Genomic DNA, 18,500 nt, shown 5'->3' on the forward strand with positions numbered 1-18,500 from the left:
CTTTAGCTCTCCACATTTTCAACCACCTCAGTGAGAATTAACAGGCACAACAGGTGGAAAATGGAGATTAATTGTATTAGTTATACGGGGTATGGTGGGGGTTGGCGTGTCGTTATTGGGGATGGGGGGTGTCGGTGTGTGGGGTGTTGGTTGGCTCTGTTTTGAAGTGAGTGAAAGACTCCACAACTCCAGGGTCCCAGGTTTCTCTCCTGAGCTCAGGTTATGGTGTCTACCATGTTCTCTCTGTGATTGTTTCTTCTGGGTTGTCCAGTTTCCACACACCTGCTAAAATGATGCAGATTGTGCAGACATGTGTGTGTGTGTGTGTGTGTGTGTGTGTGTGTGTATGTGTGTGTGTGTATGTGTGTGGTGGTCTGCAATCTACTGCTCTCCTACCACCTTCAGCCCAGTGTTACAAGCATACGTTCCTAACCCTGATGAACAACTGGTTTAATAGATGTAGGTTCCATTTCCAATTAATTAGACCTCCTTGGAGCTTTATTAACAAATTATTATCTATCTAATCATAGGACTTTGTCATTCTAAAAATATTTACCTTTGTAGAAAAATCTTCTTGAAGTTTCCGTTTCATACCCTGAACTAGTAAATCAAAGCGATGCACAATAAAAATTTTGTCTGAATCTCTTTATTTGTCTTTGTTAATTGTTTGTCTTTTTCTCAGACGTGGCAGTGGGAGCTCCGTTTGCAGGCGAGGACCGCGGCGGTTGTGTGTTTATTTATAACGGTGAGAGGTCTGGCTTAAGAATGAAGGCCTCACAGGTGCTCAAAGGATCCTGGGCTCCAACTGGAATTCCAGCAGGCTTTGGGTTTACACTGCGTGGGGACTCAGATCTGGACAACAACCAGTACCCTGGTGAGTAGAGACACGTTCTTTTTTACATTTTCTCTCTGTTATTCTGTCTGTTTATGCCGTTTATGAATGTTTCTGGTAACGTAATCATACCAGTGTTGTGGATGTAAACCACAGAGATGTGACAAAAGCAAGTTCAGTAAGACTGAGAAGAGAAGCAGAGGGACTCCGTTTCATTTAGAAACATCTGTTGAAAAAGAGGATGAAAAAGTCTGTCTGTTTTGTTTTAGTTTGAATCATGGATGTGGTTTTGATTTTGTTGTTCTAAGTGTTGTCTTCTTGCTTTAGCCTTCAAAAAATCGACTTAACAGCAATAGTGTGTGTGCATGTGTCTGTGTCTGTGTGTGTGTGTGTGAGAGAGAGAGAGAGAGAGAGAGAGAAAGAGAGAGAGACACTGTGACCCCTTGAATTCAACAGTCTTGCACTGGTTTGTTGAGGAATTCTCTGGAACATGTTAGACTTTTTTGCTGTACATTTATTTCATCTGTAGAGCTGTAATTTGTAAACCTGTATCCCTACAGAAACCTTTTCAGGAGTTCACCAGGTAACCCAAAGCCAAATTTCATTTCTGGCTAATCAACAGCCATGATTATCGATTGCTGGATCTGGCCTGAATAAAAACTTTTTAGTTTTTAGTATATGTTTTGGGCTGTAATTAGGCTTTACAGTTTGAATAATAATTTATAAGTTGTATTTAATTTTCCATGTAATTGAGAAGACAAATTCTAGGTGGGCCATTATTAATAATCAAATGGTCTTTTGAGAGTAGGTACTTTTCTGTGGATCAAAATCTGTGGAGCTTACTAAAAAAAAGAACTAAGCTCCACCTAGGGACAAAGAAGTTAGCTTCAGCAATGGCTCTGTAAAGAAAATTGCATTGTTCAAGTAGCAAAATTATAAATTAAATAAATATAATAATATCACCTATACACAACAACGTAAAAACAATACAAAACAACATTAAAACTTTGGACATACAGAAAATGAAAATAAATGCTTCTTTTTGACTAGAAAACAAAAGTTTTCATTTCGTATATAGCTGTGTTTTACTATGTAGAAAATATCTGCTATCCATACTTAAGTGTAATCATTAATTGCGGCGTTGCGAGGTTTTCTCAGCATACAAGCCAAAATGCTTGCCGACAACTTGCTGATTTTTTGACTGGATGACTGGATGAATACACCCTTACTTCTGTCTGCATGATTGCACTTAACTATATCAGTAGCTCGCCATACATTGATACATGTTAGGTATCAATTTTTATCCTATTCATTTGGGTTGCCAGGCATCCAAAACACAAACCTGATCTGGACATTAGAGGTTTTGATTTCCAGGGCTAGCTAATGGATTGATGATTCATACTTTTGTTTACATCATATCCAGTATTCAGTATTCAAACTTTTTAGTTCCTGTAAAGTTCCAGAAAACATATGTTATAAGTTTATTACTGTAAGTTGTGGGGAAAGAAATAATAGAAAGCAATACAATAACTTAAACATTTGATACACTTGACTTCTGTATAAATCAAAGTTAATATTGTGGAACAGTCACACTGTGCTTGTCAAAATGATGTGATATTTTATAAACTGTGGAAAGGATTTAAGAACCAATAGACTGCTGTGTGCTGTGTTTCTACTCAGATGTGTGATTTAAAGACGTTTATAAGTTGGATGACAGATTCATCAAGTACACGAGACCAAGCATTTCATTCGAAAAGGAAATTGCATATATATGTGTGTGTGTGTGTGTGTGTGTGAGCGCTAAAGTGTGTATGTGTGGTCTTTTGACGCTACGATTAAGACAGATGTTACTTGATAAACCTGAACCCAAATGCTGATTGAGCTGTAACATTAGCCAGTATGTCGGCTATTCGCTTTTCTCTGCAGCGGGAAGTGTTTAATTTCTTCTGTTGCCCAGTAACACACATCACAGTGTCACATAGGAGTGTGTGAAGTTCATTAAGCACCAGGTTTGTAACTGTGCTTTCGTAATCTGCTTCAGCTGCACTTTCAAAATAAGACCACCCTCAGTACGAGTGTTTCATTTGGAGCTTTTTCCACCAGATCCACCAAAGGAAGCGATGCAATAATGCTTTGGGAGGATTTAATCAAAACCCGAACTGGGTAATAGTTTGTTTACTTCGACTGCCACTCTCGTTTTATACAGGATCTTTTATATGTTTATATATGGAATAGGGGGTTCATAAAGGGACTCCAGATGCAGCCATTTAAGCTATTTTCCTCTAAAATTATTTCTAACTTATTGATTAGCGTTCATTAGAGTTCATAAAAACCAAGATAACTCAATTTCAAGCTACATTATTAGTCCATTTTTTTCCATATAAATGAAATATTCTTTTTCTGGCTTAAGAACCCATGTAGGTGGTACAGTATGAATTGTAGGTGCTTTCCATTCACACCCACATGATTTAATGTTCATTCCACTTTCTTTTTGTACAACAAAAGTGTGTTTAAACCTTAGCCTTCCGTTCCATAAACCACCTTCATCAAGTTTGTCATTCTTGGGGACCCTTGAAGAACGCTACAATACAGCTTTTCTTTTTGAAGAGAGCTTATAAGACGTTAAGAACTCCAAATTACCCAAAAGATTCATGAGTAACCCTTTTTATCTAAGAGTGTATGGATTTAATGATCTGCCTTCCATGTTGTAGAGCATTCTATGTGGAAAGGATGTAAATGATTGTATCATGGGTGGGGCCAAAAAAGTGCCCAAGGATAAGCATAAGGAAATCTTGAAAAAAAAAAAAATTGGAAAATGCATGATAAATGAGAAACAGATTCACCATGGTAGATTAAGCCTGTTGTAAATAGAGGTATATACTAAAGATGTATGCTGTAGGCTGCAGTCATACAATACTGTAGCACAAATGTCTATAACACTGAGCTACAACAATGCCACATCCATGTTGTGATCCACCTTGTGCAATTACTCACATAGCAATAGCTACTTTCCTGACAAAAAAGCTTTAAAGGTCGTTTTCTAAACAATCTCAGGAATATTTGCTGAAATCTAGGTGTTTTGAGCACTTTTTATGTAGCATTTACTTGTAGTGACATAAATAATTTGACATATTGTTGGTTTTTTTGCCATGTTTATTTGTATTAGCAGCATTGTAATGACATTCTGTAGCAATCACTTGTTATATCTTTATTTTTTTTGCAACATTACAGCCTAAATTTGTTAAAACCTCATGCTTTTTTATTAAATCCATTTTCACTTGGATTGTTTACATTGCAAATTAGACAAAGTGACTAAATCCTATTTCTGTGTTTTTGTGTTTTTGTTTGTATATTCACCTTTGGTTTTGCCATTTTAACAACACACAGCTGTGTATGATGCTAGCATCGTGCAGCAGGGTGAAGATTTTGTTGTGACTTTGTTTGTTGTTTTAAATCATTGATGTGCCACAATTTTGAACAAATTCAGACAACTGCAGCGAAAGGAAAGCATTCAAAGCATATTTAAACAAAAAAAGGAGCCAGACCACGTCTTTATTCACATCTAGGGACAAGTTAGCATAGCCAGTCTGACTACCAGTATGTTATTTGGACAGTGAGAGGAAACCAGAGAACCTGTAGAAAAGTCTAGAACATTCATTGTGATTGACGATGTGAGGTTTCTCAAATGAGAAACATATTTCAGTTCAGGAAAATGTGTAGTTTATAGTATATATTAAAAAAATTTCCCAGGCTGCCACATGTATAACATTTCTTAAAAGATTCTGACACAATTAAGAAATTTCCCTCGAAAAAAAAAAGACTCTACAAAGTTTTAGTTGGATTTCAGGAGTTCCCCTTTGAATGTCTCAGTGTTTTGAGAAGTCGTGAAACAACTTCATGAATATAACACATGCCTGCTGCACTAAGCTTACTATTGAGGTAATGTACACATGTTCTCTTCATCATGGCGGATGGTGCCAGTACATGTGTGATGCAGATTTTTTGATCAGTATTTTTTCAGGAGTTAATTAGCTTTTTTTTTTGCAAAGAGAGTAGGTTGATCTTGGTAAGTTTACAGATACAACAATACCATTGTTAATTTGGGGTTTTGAAAAGTATGGGGTTTCAAAGTACGTACACACACACACACACACACACACACACACATACGCGTCTGGCAGGGTGATGATGCACAACAGACCCTTCAAAAACAGACTAAGAAGAAAAGCAGATTTCTCTTTTGCTATCAAGTGAAGTCATGATATCACAACCTTTAAAGCATGCACACCTTTATCTCTGATTAGGGAACGACCAGGCTCTGATTAGCCTTTGATCATTATTATTGATGTGGTGTGTATGTGTGTGAGTGTGTGTGCAACATATAAGTTCTTGTATAACATCAGGCAGGTTCTCATATGCATTGCCCACATGTGGCTTTGCATTTGCATAGTTACACACTTTTGGGTTAAGGTTAGGTTCAGGGGAGCCTGGTCTGGCCCAGTTTAGGGTTAAAACCAATGGGCAAAGGTCACCTGACATGACCTGTTAAATAGCTAGTCATAAATTGGGCTTTTTTTTTTTCAAATTTTAAACAAACTTGTAACTTAATTACAATGACGAGTAGATTACTAAGGATGAGTGAATGTAGTGCTGTAAATGCACCTCTGTATAGGTATTGTTCATTTCAATGAGTATGATCTTATTTTCTTATTTTTTCTTGTTATATCTGACCATTGCCTTGTATGAAAATAAAAAAAAAATGCATAGTCTAATCAGATGCCTTGTGAAGCTTTATGATTAAATACCGGTAACATTTTACAGTAAGAGTAAATGAATATGGTGCACTAATTATAATATTAAATAATGATGAAGGCATTTTTTGCTGTGCAGTTTTTCCTAACAATGACTTGTGGTGCATTTGATGTTATTTTCAACAACTATAGCATCCTTGCTAGAGTATTCAGCTAATACAAAATGCTTAGAAACAAACACTTATTCATACTGTCTGTTTAAAATCTACACACTTATAATGTTCTGCTGTGGCGGAAGTAAATATGATAAAAAATGGTATGATAAAAAAGGTAAAACACACCATCCAGACTTACACTCCCACTCTCACTGTTAAGGTTACAGAGACACTTCATGCATCGTTCCATGCATGTGCAGAATTTTAGACTGGACATGTAACAGAGATATAAAGAGAGACTGACTACAAAGTTTACAAAATTTATAAACAGTTTGCAGTCATATTAACACATATTAACACAGTCATTTACTCTCACTTTCTCTCACAGGAGGTGTGAGTTGAGATATAGAAGGTCCAAACACATTTACAAGCTACCTATAATCTCTGGTTTCATACCACTTTCATCTTCTTTGTATCAGTAATGTCATATTGTCTTTAAAAACTCAGCATGTGCATGTGCTTGATGCTACACCTGGGAATTTTGTAGAAGTCCTGGCAAATGTTGGACTTTCAGAGGTCACAATAAATCTCCTTTGTTCGCTATAGTTATTAAAAAAAGAATCACATAATGACACGTACCTGACATAGCGCAGGCACTACACCCTCTGAACCAATTCTGCATTTATCTCCAATCAAACCCACCATCACTCATTCCTTTCAAAAACGTCTACAGAGAGACCATTCCTGATTATTTTGGAGGAAACCAATGGACAGATGGATGGAAGGATGGATTGATGGATGAAATGAGAGATGAGGAATGCGAGGTTGGAGGTGTAAGTGGGAATTGCAAGTGCTGGCTTGGTTCAGATATTTCTCTGGCAGGAGAAACCTGTGTGCTCGAGATAGGTTTAACAGACGTGAGCTTCAATTAACCATTTGAGACTAGACTCGAGGTTCATGAAAGTGGTCATTTGAGGATAATGTCTTATTTTTGACCACAGCTTGGTGTTATTTTACAGTTTTATGAAGTGACCAGTGTATAGGACATCAGCATAAGCTCAACTTTCACCACTGATATATTGATTTTTTACTTACATTTTGACTACAGTGCGAATTCATGTCTGCAATGGTCCAGGAGTCTGGGTTTAATTCCCGGGCACGGAACCATTCAGCCACTGAGGGGTTAACACTCAATGCCAATCCCAAGCATGGCTGCTAGGGAAGTGGTAGCTCAGTGGTTAAGGTGGTGGACTACTGATCAGAAGGTTGAGAGTCTGAGTCTCAGGGCTGCCACTGATGGGCCCTTGATCAAGGCTTTTAATCCTCCATTGCTTAGGTTTATAAATAAGATAAATGTCGCTCTGAAAAACCGCATCTGCAAAATCCCACAAATGTAAATGGATAAAAAGTGAGGGTTGATTCACTAAAATCAAGTGCTGGTTGGATGACCCGAACAGGGTGCAGCTGAAGGACAACAACAACTGCAATAAGAATGGACTCATACAAAAATTAATGAGAACAAATACCCATTATAGCGCATGATCGGAGTTAAGTGACACATGTATTCACCTCAGACATAACTACTGACTTAAGTGCTATTTTGTATTTACACAAGAGCTACACGAAAGGGTTAAAGTTTAAGTTATGCAAAGGAATGTTTCAGTTCCACATGATTCTGACCTTGGACTTAAGCCCATCTATCATACGCTGTATTAAGTCCAGCATCACTGTCAGACAGTTTGCTGTAACTGAAATATATCGTGCTTGTCATGTCAGCACCTCGCTACAACTTACAGAATGAGATGCAGCCACCGCCGACTAAAACACTCAACATACACACACGCACTCTGTCACATAGACAGTCACGATCTTACTGATCAGACACACCTGGACTCAATCACCTTCACACACTATAGGTTATACACACACTCTTTGTAACTTACACACAGCATGAAGTATTGCTTAGAGTATTCTCCTGACCTGTCAAGCCTCGTTATTGTGATTGGTTTTGTACAGATATGTTTTTTTATTCTTATTTTCTTTCCTGGTTAATTCTTCTTGTCTTCACTAGTCTGTTTGCAAATCGTTGTTTGCAATTTGTTTTTCAACTACATTTTTGCTAGTGTTTTCAGAATAGACTGATAGTTAAAAATAAAATGTTTTAACCAACATATATATCTATATAAATATAGATAGAAATATACATATAAATATAAATATAGATATAAATGTACTTATCTGTGGTGTTTCTGTGTTCACTTGTGTATTTCTATCTTTAAAGGTTTTTTTAGTTTAACCCATTAACTGTCACACAATAGAGACTGCGGGAAACGTGTTTTCAGCTCCTGAGAAACACTTTTGTACATGGCGCATCGACCACATTGAAGAATCAGTATGGTTATACTTGGGATGTGGTAGCCTAGTGGTTAAGGTGTTGGACTAGTGATTGGAAGGTCATGAGTTTGAATCCCAGGTACACCGAGCTGCTACTGACCATAATCCTCAATTGCATAAATTGAAATAAAATTGTAAGTCACTCTGGATGAGGGTGTCATGTAAATATATACTTTTACAGCTACACTGTAATGCATTTCGACTGTAAAAGTTTCCAAGTGCTTAGATCTGAAATTGCAAATGTTTTATACATGTAGTCTCCCTCGCACACAAGTACATGCTTAGCAGCTGAGCAGAGTATCACTTTCTATTAAAAATATACAGACACGTACAGAGAAATAAAATATACTACATAACCAATGATAACTTTATCCTATGGTTTTACACATAACTGCTCAGTTTGTAAACATTTTTTTATTTTCTTTTTGTTGATTATGGGAAATAAACCCTGAAGACTGTATGGAGGACTTTTTTTAAATTGTGTGATAAAATATGATCTGGATAAAATGTTATGCTACTGAAATTACTCATGAATCTAGCTCACAGCTTATTAGCCTTGATACTATGAAAACTACGTCACTTCAGTTTAGCGACTAATTGACCATGTGGTAACATGTTTTAACTGAAATTATACATACAGTGCCATGAATAATATTATAGCTTTAAAGTATCTAATTTATGATCACTGTATATTGGAAATAGTAGGATAAATGCACAACAGTATATTTAAAGGTGATGGTCTTGATGCTATTGAAAAAAAACATCTCAGATCCTTCTACTCGAAAATTCTGTAAGCCTTAGAGGTATCGTCTACATACAGGTAATTTATATACTCTTAATGCATAGTGAATCTGAATTCATATGACTTTCTCTGCATATATATTAATATAGCTTTAGTCAGAGTCTACTTAAGTCGCAGTCTTAACTCTGAATAAGAAAGTATTCATTTGAATGAACAACAAGCAATAAAATACAGTTTGATAGCGGTTGTTGGAATTTTCCCTTGTCTCTATGTACTGAGGCCATTCCAAAAATTGTGAAACATAATATACAAAAGGAATTAGCACAAAAATCTCCCATCACACAGCTTTTCTCTATGCTTATATCTTGGAGAGGTTTACCTTGCAATGCTCTGTGAACTTTTACAGTAACTAAAAAAGTACTTTAGCAATATTTGCAATAGTTAATAAATAATTATTTTTTCACAAATTCTGTATCGTTTACATGTATTAATGTGCCAAAATGAAATATTTGCTTAAAATTTTATAGTGGAACTTCCCTCAGAATTTCTTTGTAGGTTCTGTGCAGGTTTCCTCATTCAGAAGAATTTCCATGTAGAAATTTGATTAAGCTAAAATCCAAATAACTTTTGCTTAACCTACATATTATTGATGCTTGTTGTCATGGTTATATTTGAATTTTACATAGACATTCGTAGTAAAAAAAGATTTAAGTCTAAAATCCTTAAAGGAATCTTTGACATGTTGATGACTGTTACTAAATCAAAATATTTTTAAGAAACAAATAATCCTGAAACATTTCAAGATCCCTTGAGGAATCGTTTTTCAAGAAGTGATTTAAACAGTGATTAAATATTAACACTACATTGCTCCGGTGAATAATCTCACGTAGATCCTGTATACAGCTGCCGTAATCAGTGTGTTTTGTGCTCATCTCAGGACTCTTATCCACAATATACTCATATTGAGCATCCTTTCAACACACTTAATACTGTTTGTAATGATTTATGATTTATAGGAATGATAATAATCTTACTATACAAAAGGTAAGGTTTCCTCCTGATTCTGGTTTCTATAAAGGTGTTGTCCTCGTCTTGTCGCATGGAGGTTTTTTAGAAATCTTAGTATTTATATAAAGCTGTTTTGCAACAATGTAAATTGTTAAAACTGCTGTACAAATAAAATAGAATTGAAATCAGTGCTAGAACCTAACGGGTAAGTGAAGCAATCAGGGACAAAGGGTTAAATCAAGTCAAGAGATTTCACTTTTCTACTGATTATTTCAAATCTGTAATTTTAATGTGGTCTAGCCAGAGGGTTTTGAACTTAATATTAAGAGTCTGATATGCTTGAGTGTAGACACACACTCAACACACTAACACAACACATTTCAGAGCCCATCTGATTAAGCTGAACATTGAAATTATGTTGCCAGATGTCAGATTGGATTTGGATTGGATAAATCCATTACACTGTTGTCCAGAACTTCTCTGTGTGTGTGTGTGAGTGTGTGTGTGTTGCACTGATGTGTTTCAGAACTCTAAGGTGTGTTTTCTATCACAACACCAAACCTTGTCTCTTGGGTCGGTTTTAGACAGCCACCTTTCCAAGCCAACTTTAATGTAAAATCCTGGTTGCGGTTGAATCAGAGGAGAATTAGAACACTCTCCCACCACTTATTAGGGTTTCTGGAAGTGTGCTAGAACATTCCTGCCTGTAAGCCACAGATTCTGGATGACTACTAGAGGCCCTCCAGGAGCAATCCGTACACCAGTGCGTATTAACCCGCACAGGAAAAAACAACATTCCAGTAAGAGGTCTCACACAGAATTAAATCTTTTTTTTATTTTTTGGAACAGATCCCTGAGTAAATGAACATTTAAAAGCATAAAAGTTGGATTTTGGTACCACAAATGTTTGTCTAATCAGTTTGTTAGGAAACATAGAAATTTGAAATTAGATTTAATAACAAAAGCAGGTAGTGTTTGAAAGTCTCTCATTTCAGTATATTTGTAATGTGGTTCACAGATGATCATAAATCATGATATAATGATGGATAATGATGGGCAGAGTTGTATGAATAGTAATTTTATTAAACTGTGTGGAGAGATGACTGAGAGTTATAGGTAAAACAGCTGTCATTATAAGGGAAGAGACAATAGCTGCAATAAGAGCAAACTGTTCTACTCAGCTGTGTGTGTGTGTGTGTGTGTGTGTGTGTGTGTGTGTGTGTGTGTGTGTGTGTGTGTGTGTTTGTCTCTGAAAAATATATATGCACTTGTCAGTCATTTACGGTTACAAACATTACAAAGGATGTTGTTCATAATATAAATTATTTTATGGGAATTTAAATGAACCAACATGTCATAGTGCAAGAAAACTACATTTGTCACACTTTTTTAGGATAGAACAAAACAGATGATGGGTTTTTTTTTAGTTACTATTGAACATCAACTTGTAATTCGTCATAAAATGTAAGAGCCTTCAGTGTAAAAATGTAAAAATAAATGTAAAAATAAAATGTATCAGCTTTCAGAATGCAAATCTGTTCTGCTGTTATAATAGCCTACATGTGGATAGGGTGGGGTGAATGTAAGGTGTAGGATAGGGTGTGTTTCTAATTTGCATATTCATAGGATGTGAGCGTAGTTGCAACTGTATTTTAGCGCGACTTGTGAGTTGAAATACTTTTGTTATAGTAAATTGACAAATCTCAATGATTGGCTCAAATGAGTCTTCTGACCTATGGTTCATGAGGTTCCACAGTTTTTAATATCCACTCTTACAACTTTAGTTCCTATGTGTAATTCATTCCTGTACTGTTGACTTGAAAATAAAATAAAGAAAAAACTAACTTTTTCCTTTAATCCTGTCATATACAACTTTTCTTTTAAATGCATGTAGAGATTGTACAAAGAAACAAAGAAAACAAAACTCTGGAAGCAAGTAGGAGAGATATTTTTTTAGTTAGTACAGTTAGTTTGCACTGCTGATTTGCTAACAAAGCCTGGCATGTAACATGTAAAACAAACAAATTCGTGTTATAAAATGCAATGTTTAATTCGTGTTTAATTAACTACAGGCATGTGGTGGTGCCTGTACTGAGTGTACAGTGCGAGCTAGTTCAGTTAGCTTGATCTGTTAATCAGCTAAAAATGCTAAAACAAAGCCTGCCAGGTTAGTTCAACTTTTACTCTGATTAGTGCATTATTTAATTTGTTTTCAACTAGCTAAATGATACAGTATAATCAAGACATGCAGGCATATGGTGGTTCCTGTAGTGAGTGTATATACTGTACCTAGCATAGTTAGCTTGCGATGCAAATCTGCTAACAAAGCTCAAACAAAACTTGTCATGTAATGTAAATATATTAGATTGTTCAGGGACCATTTGTTTTCTATATTGTATGTGCTTGGAAAAACAAGTGACTTTTGCAAATCAATTGCTTACATTTTTTTCTAACTGCTAACAAAAACTTATCGAGTTAATACTTCATGGTAGTAGCATTAAAACAAACCTCACGTATATGATTAAAAGTGATGAATTTTGTGTAAAACAAAATGTGGACAGTGGTACAGCATTAGATCACAACTGGATCTTGAATCCAGATTACAGTCTTCTTCCAGCATGCATGTAGTTTTCATCTTGGTTCTCTGGTTTCTTCCAGCTTCTCCAGTTTTCCTCCCTGCCTTCTAAAAGCATGCCTCGAGGTGGATTGGTGCTAATATTACATCTAGTAAATGAGTGTATTACTATGTATTCCTACCTCCAGACCCAGTGTTCGTGGTATAGGCTTGGTATACATCATGTTCCTGACCAGGACAAATATGAAATATAATTCATTCATGCGGCTTTTTTTTTTTTGAGTCAGCAGAAAATAAGAAAACTATTTGATGTGCGTCAGTGTCTTGAACAGAAACCATGAGATATTTTTAGTTATTCGGACGTGTGTGTGTGTGTTGATACGAGTAAAGCATGAGACTTCTGTGTGTGATGGAGACTGCTGGAGAGCTTCAAATCACTCCCAGCTGCAGCATGCTTTGAAGCTGACACACTGTCCCCTCTCAGTCTCAGACACACACACACACACGCACACACACACACATACACACACTTGAAACACATATGCATTTCATCTGTCTTTCTAAAAATTGCTTTTATTTCTACCTCTTATATCTTGTCTCTCTGTCTTTATAGATCTTATTGTTGGGGCTTTTGGAGCTGACAAAGTGGTGGTGTACAGGTAAGACACACACACACACATACACAACAGATGTAATCCTAGTTGACCAACGAGGGTTGATGTAGTGCAGTAACATGCTTTCAGCTGCATACACACATTCCATTTCCATCTTTTACCCTCTCTCACTCACACACACACTCATAGACATTTACACACATACACACAGCATCATTACACAAACACTTCCACATGTTCCTCTCATCAGAGTGAGTGGCTCTGCAGGCTGGTCAGAGTGTTTTTCATTGGAAATAACGGTTTAGACATCAGGGCTTCACTGTTGATACTGTGTGTGTGTCAGTGTGTGTATGTGTGTGTTAAATAATGCAGCACTACCACACACTTAAGCAAGTTTTTTGTTGTTGTTTTTGTGTTTGTCCTCCAGAGAAAAGATTTAGAGGTTATAGTTGAAGAAATCCTTCAAATCCTGTGGCTTCTTTCTCTGAGATTTTGTTTCCTTATAAAACAACCTGCTCACTTCCTGCCACAAAGCCACACACAAACACAGTAATAATATAATAGTGTCCAAAAAAACAGGGCTTTCACACATGCTAGCCTGGTGTGTCTATGCTGTTAGCAGGTCTCGATTCCAGTTTGTGTAAGCTAATGTTACCACCCCAATGCTGGTGGTGAGTGTTAACCAAGAAAGACAGACTAGAGAGAAGGAGAGAGAGAGAGACAGAGAGAGAACATTATTAATCCCCAAAGCAGAAATTTGGTGTCACAACAGCCTCAACTCAACAGCAATTGTAAGAACTAAACTTTAGAAGTACACACATTCCATAAATAAGACAGGATACACATATACATATGAATAACTCTCCATCTCTCTTAACTACATATTAACATGTCAGTACAGATGAACCTTATGAAGTATATTACAGGTTGGTAGGGTTAATGAGTAATGTGTGTGGTAGTGTGTGTGTGTGTATATATATATATATATATATAAAACTTTATATGTACAATATGAAATGTAGAGAAAAAAGGAAAGGGATTTACCAACATTTTTGTAACTTTAGATATTTCACCAAACCACTTTTGCTGTATAATTAACTTCAAGAAAGCGAGTCCTGTGAAGGAACATGGTGTAATGTAATTGATAAAAGTTACTAACTGGTTTTGTGGATGTTCGACATTCCAACATTAAACGTAACTATAAACAGATGAAAAGTTTCAGGTTTGGTTTTTGCTTATTTACTCACAGTAATCTTTAGCATTTTTTTCTATGCTTATACATCGTAAAAATATTGTTGTTGTAGATCTGACATAAAAATGATAAGAACCTTTAAGACTCTGGTACAGATATATATATATATATAGTTCTAATTTTATATTTTATATATATTCAAGAGTGCATGTGTGGATGAAAGTCTTCAAGCAGTAATTTATGTTTGCTTTGGATTTATTTTTATGCGGATGTCAATGTGTTTAGAGCAAGACCCGTGGTTACAGTGGACGCTCAACTCATCCTAACTCCCAAAATCCTCAACCCGGAGAATAAGACCTGCCTCATGCCCAAGTCTAACAGCATGGTTCCCTGGTAAGTGTCTTATCATGACCAAGCTAGACTTTAGTGATGAATCAGTTTTATACTTCATTAGTTTGTGTGCTTTTTTCTGGGATGTATACTGCAAGAGGTTTGGGTGTCTATATGGTGGTGACACTAATTGCAGCCTTGAACTTTACATTGTTGTGAGTAGCCATGCATCTATTTGATGCTTGGGGTGTCTGTCTGTTAGGTTTGGCACACACACAAACACACACTGGGTATAAAGCAGTAGAGGATTTGGGGAAAACAGTCAAATAAGGTGTGGAATGGAGAGTAGCCTGTTAAAACAAAAGTGCAGACTGTGCAGACAGAGGACCACATGTACTAATTTTTTTTCTATACACTTAAAATGAAGCATATTAATATATGGCCAACACAATATAAACCTTTGTTTTGTGCACAATATTCAATAAGAAAGAAAACCCACCTTAGCTTGGGGAAAAAAGTCAAATATTACTTTACATATTTTTATTTTCTTTTATTTTTTTTCTGATATGATTTTTTTCATTTTGGGTATGGTGGATGAGAAAACAGACACCAGACCAGTTAAATATAAAGCTCCAGAGTTCCTGTTTCCTCTCATGTTTATGGTTTTGTTTCATCCTCATCTGTGGAAGCAAACCCTGCTGTTTTGTGTGTGTGTAGAGAGAGAGTTCTGTACTCCATGCCTGAGCACTGATAGCCCAGTAATAGTCCAGCTTTTGCCTAAAGCGTTTGAACAAGTACTGTACGGTCTGGACTGGCTGGAACGACAGACATTACAACACACAAACAAACACACACACACACACACACAAACACACACACACAGGATGCTATTAAGTTAGAGTTGTATTCAGTAATTGTAGCTGGCAGATAGACTGCAAGTAAGGAAGAGTTTCAACAGGGTCAACGCACAGGTCAGAGGTTGTCCCCCGGGCGTCAGTGTGTTTGTATGTGTATGTATATATATGTGTGTGTGCTGTGGGTGGTAATTACCTTTCTCGTGAGGGAGCGTTCCTAACGAGGCTGACAGAGAAACATCATTAAGTTATTCAGCAGGGTTCTTTCCTATGCTAAACAAATCTATGCTGTCCCATTACACACACGTGACTTTTCTCATAGTAGCATGCGTGACAGCACCAGGAGAGGTCATGGAAGGGTTGCCACGGTTTCAGTAACTGCATGAAAAAGCAATGTCTTGTTGAGGTCCATGGAGACCGCCTTGTGGGTATTTCTTATTCATATTCATACCTGGAATACAACACCGGGTGGTTATGGGTAATTAAAACTTACATGCTCAGTATGAAGGGTGCATGTGCGTGTCTGTGAGCTATTCCAAAATTGCATGCATTCAGCTCGCTTGGATGGAATTAGGAATTTGTAAGTGAAATTGCAAGCTTGGAAATATCATGTTTTTTTTTTCACGTCAGAGGGGAGGTGTGAAAATGTGTGTGTGTGTGTATGTGTGTGTGTGTGTTTGCTGTATGCCACATGTCTCAGAACATGCTGTACAAGCTGAAGTACTGATTATGTTAAACAGTTCAGTTATTAAGGCCCATGATTCAGGACAGATTCAGACATAAACACAAAGGTCAGTTATAAATGCACACAATCTAGAGATTGAAGGGAGATAATACAAAATATCTGGAAACATTTCTCAAAAAATGTTTTTAAACGATTTTTTAAACAATTGTTCTTAATATTTTTCTTCATATACATGAACATTTACTTCTTTGCTGGTTGCGTGCGAGTATAAAAAAATAAAATGTTGAAGCAATTACCATGCAACATTCAGTGCACAACAATAGATTATTTTTATCTTTACATTAGCTTGCCCAATAAGCCATGATAATATCTCAATGATATTTTTAGGCTTTTTACCTTTTTTTATGTTTTTTTTTTAGGCTTTTTATGACACTCAGCACCATATCCTTCACCTCATATCAATCAGTTAGCAGCATAGCCTTTGTTGCCTCCCTTGATTAGCGGCACAGTCTTTGTTTCTTTGCTTTAGATCACTCAGTTTGGAGCATAACAATATTTTTTTTATGTCCGGTCACTCAGTAGTATAACCTTTATTAACTCATATAACGTGTTTTTTAGCAGAAAGTCTAACTTTTCCAGTTAGCAGCACATCATTTAGTACCTCCTATTAGTTTGCAGCATAGTGCTTAGTGCCACAGATTTCATTATATCTATAAAATCATTTAATGGAACATGCTTCTTTACTTCATTTCACTCAGCTTAGCTCCATAGTCTTTATTACCTGAGATCATTCAGTTAGCAGCATCATTTAATTAATGGTATTCTGCAGTCAAAAAAAAGGCAAAGAAAATGTTAACAGTAAGAAATAAGGATTGCATGGGGCAGGGGATGGATTTCATGAGGCTCTTTTCAAATTTTTTCAAATGCCTCTAAATTAATTGTGCAGCTCAGGGGATGGAGACTTCCTGTTTTGATCAGACATGATAACAGAGCTGTATGTGAGTATTGTGGAGTGGTTATTGCAAATTTTATATTTATGTTACAAAGGAATGAAGGTACAGAATAGCTGCAGAATACTTGTACAGCCTGAAAAGCACACCATTTTTTGGTGAATTGTCGAATGACAGCATTATCATTATTTTTCATAACCAAAGTTCACAACGTAGAAGCCAATTTTATATGAGGGAATCAGGAGCACATATCTAAACCACACTGATGGCTTGCAGAAACATTATTTGTTTAAAATTTAACCAAAAATATAACCTACATATATGTTTTACCTGGAGTCATGTATCGTGGCCGTGGTGTAAAATGGTTTGGTCCATCAAATGACTAGTTCATCCTTTAAGCTTACTGGATTTCTGAACTAGTTTTCAATCTCAAGAGTACCTTTATGAACCCTGGGCAGGAAGAGAAAGCGATTAGAGAAAGATGGAGTAGGCTGTGGAGCAGACACGGAGGACAGTTATTAAAATACTATAAGGAACCAACAAAGATTTGCATTTAAACTCTGGGACTTTGTCCAAAATTTACACCCGTTTTTGTGTGAGGGAAATTTATGTGTATTCAGATTTGGTTTACACACATGCTCATGCATTTCACTCGTCCAAGGTTGCTAGATTTTCTTTAGTATAAATGTTCTGAGACAGGGTTTTAAATCATTTAATCTGGATCACTGCCTTCAAATACAAGCAGTTACCTTTAACCCTGAAAAAAATGGGATATGAAATGTTTTCTCTATGATGAATATGACATTTAATTTCATTTCCAATCTGCATCCATCAGTATTTAACTAACTCTTCTATCATCATTATTTAGCAGCTTGATTAGCAGCCTGTTTATTATTATTATTATTATTATTATTATTATTATTATTATTATTATTATTATTATTATTATTATGCTCAAGAAGGAACTGGAATTGTATTTGTCATCATTAGGGAGCGAAATAAATGTAATATGATAACGTCTGCATATGCTCTTTTTCAGTTTGAGAGTAGATGTCTGTGCTAAAGTCTCTGGAATTGGCATCCCTGATCGTGTCGGTAAGTCATTTTTGGCAAAGCGTTACCGGTACAGTATATACCTTATTTTTTGACTGTTGGTTTTATTGTTTGTTTGTTTATTTGTTTCTAGCAGTTGCTTTTCTTACAATTCTGTCATGGAAATGTGATAACATGCATCACAATAATTGTTCTATAATGAAAAATGATGATCATCATATAAAATGTATATGATAAAAGTGAATAGTACATTATCGAAATCACGTCTATTGACATTTACAAGTTCATTTACGAGTACAAAATAAGGTATATAACAGTTATTGATTAATTTTGTTGTTTTGATGAAAGCTACCTAAATACCTATG

At 36.0% G+C, this 18,500-nt stretch overlaps 1 protein-coding gene across 1 annotated transcript in view; it reads left to right on the forward strand.

The window, feature by feature from the left end:
- The window catches only part of itga8 (integrin, alpha 8), an 81,075-nt gene that overhangs the window by 29,854 nt on the left and 32,721 nt on the right, over window positions 1-18,500 (forward strand). The window contains exons 13-16 of the mRNA XM_060861647.1: window positions 683-874; window positions 13,071-13,116; window positions 14,549-14,656; window positions 18,122-18,177. Of these exons, the coding sequence (XP_060717630.1) occupies window positions 683-874; window positions 13,071-13,116; window positions 14,549-14,656; window positions 18,122-18,177 (402 nt within the window). The remainder of the gene's footprint in view (window positions 1-682; window positions 875-13,070; window positions 13,117-14,548; window positions 14,657-18,121; window positions 18,178-18,500) is intronic.

The sequence above is a fragment of the Tachysurus vachellii genome, chromosome 25 (assembly GCF_030014155.1).
Source record: "Tachysurus vachellii isolate PV-2020 chromosome 25, HZAU_Pvac_v1, whole genome shotgun sequence".
NCBI classification, from domain to species: domain Eukaryota; kingdom Metazoa; phylum Chordata; class Actinopteri; order Siluriformes; family Bagridae; genus Tachysurus; species Tachysurus vachellii.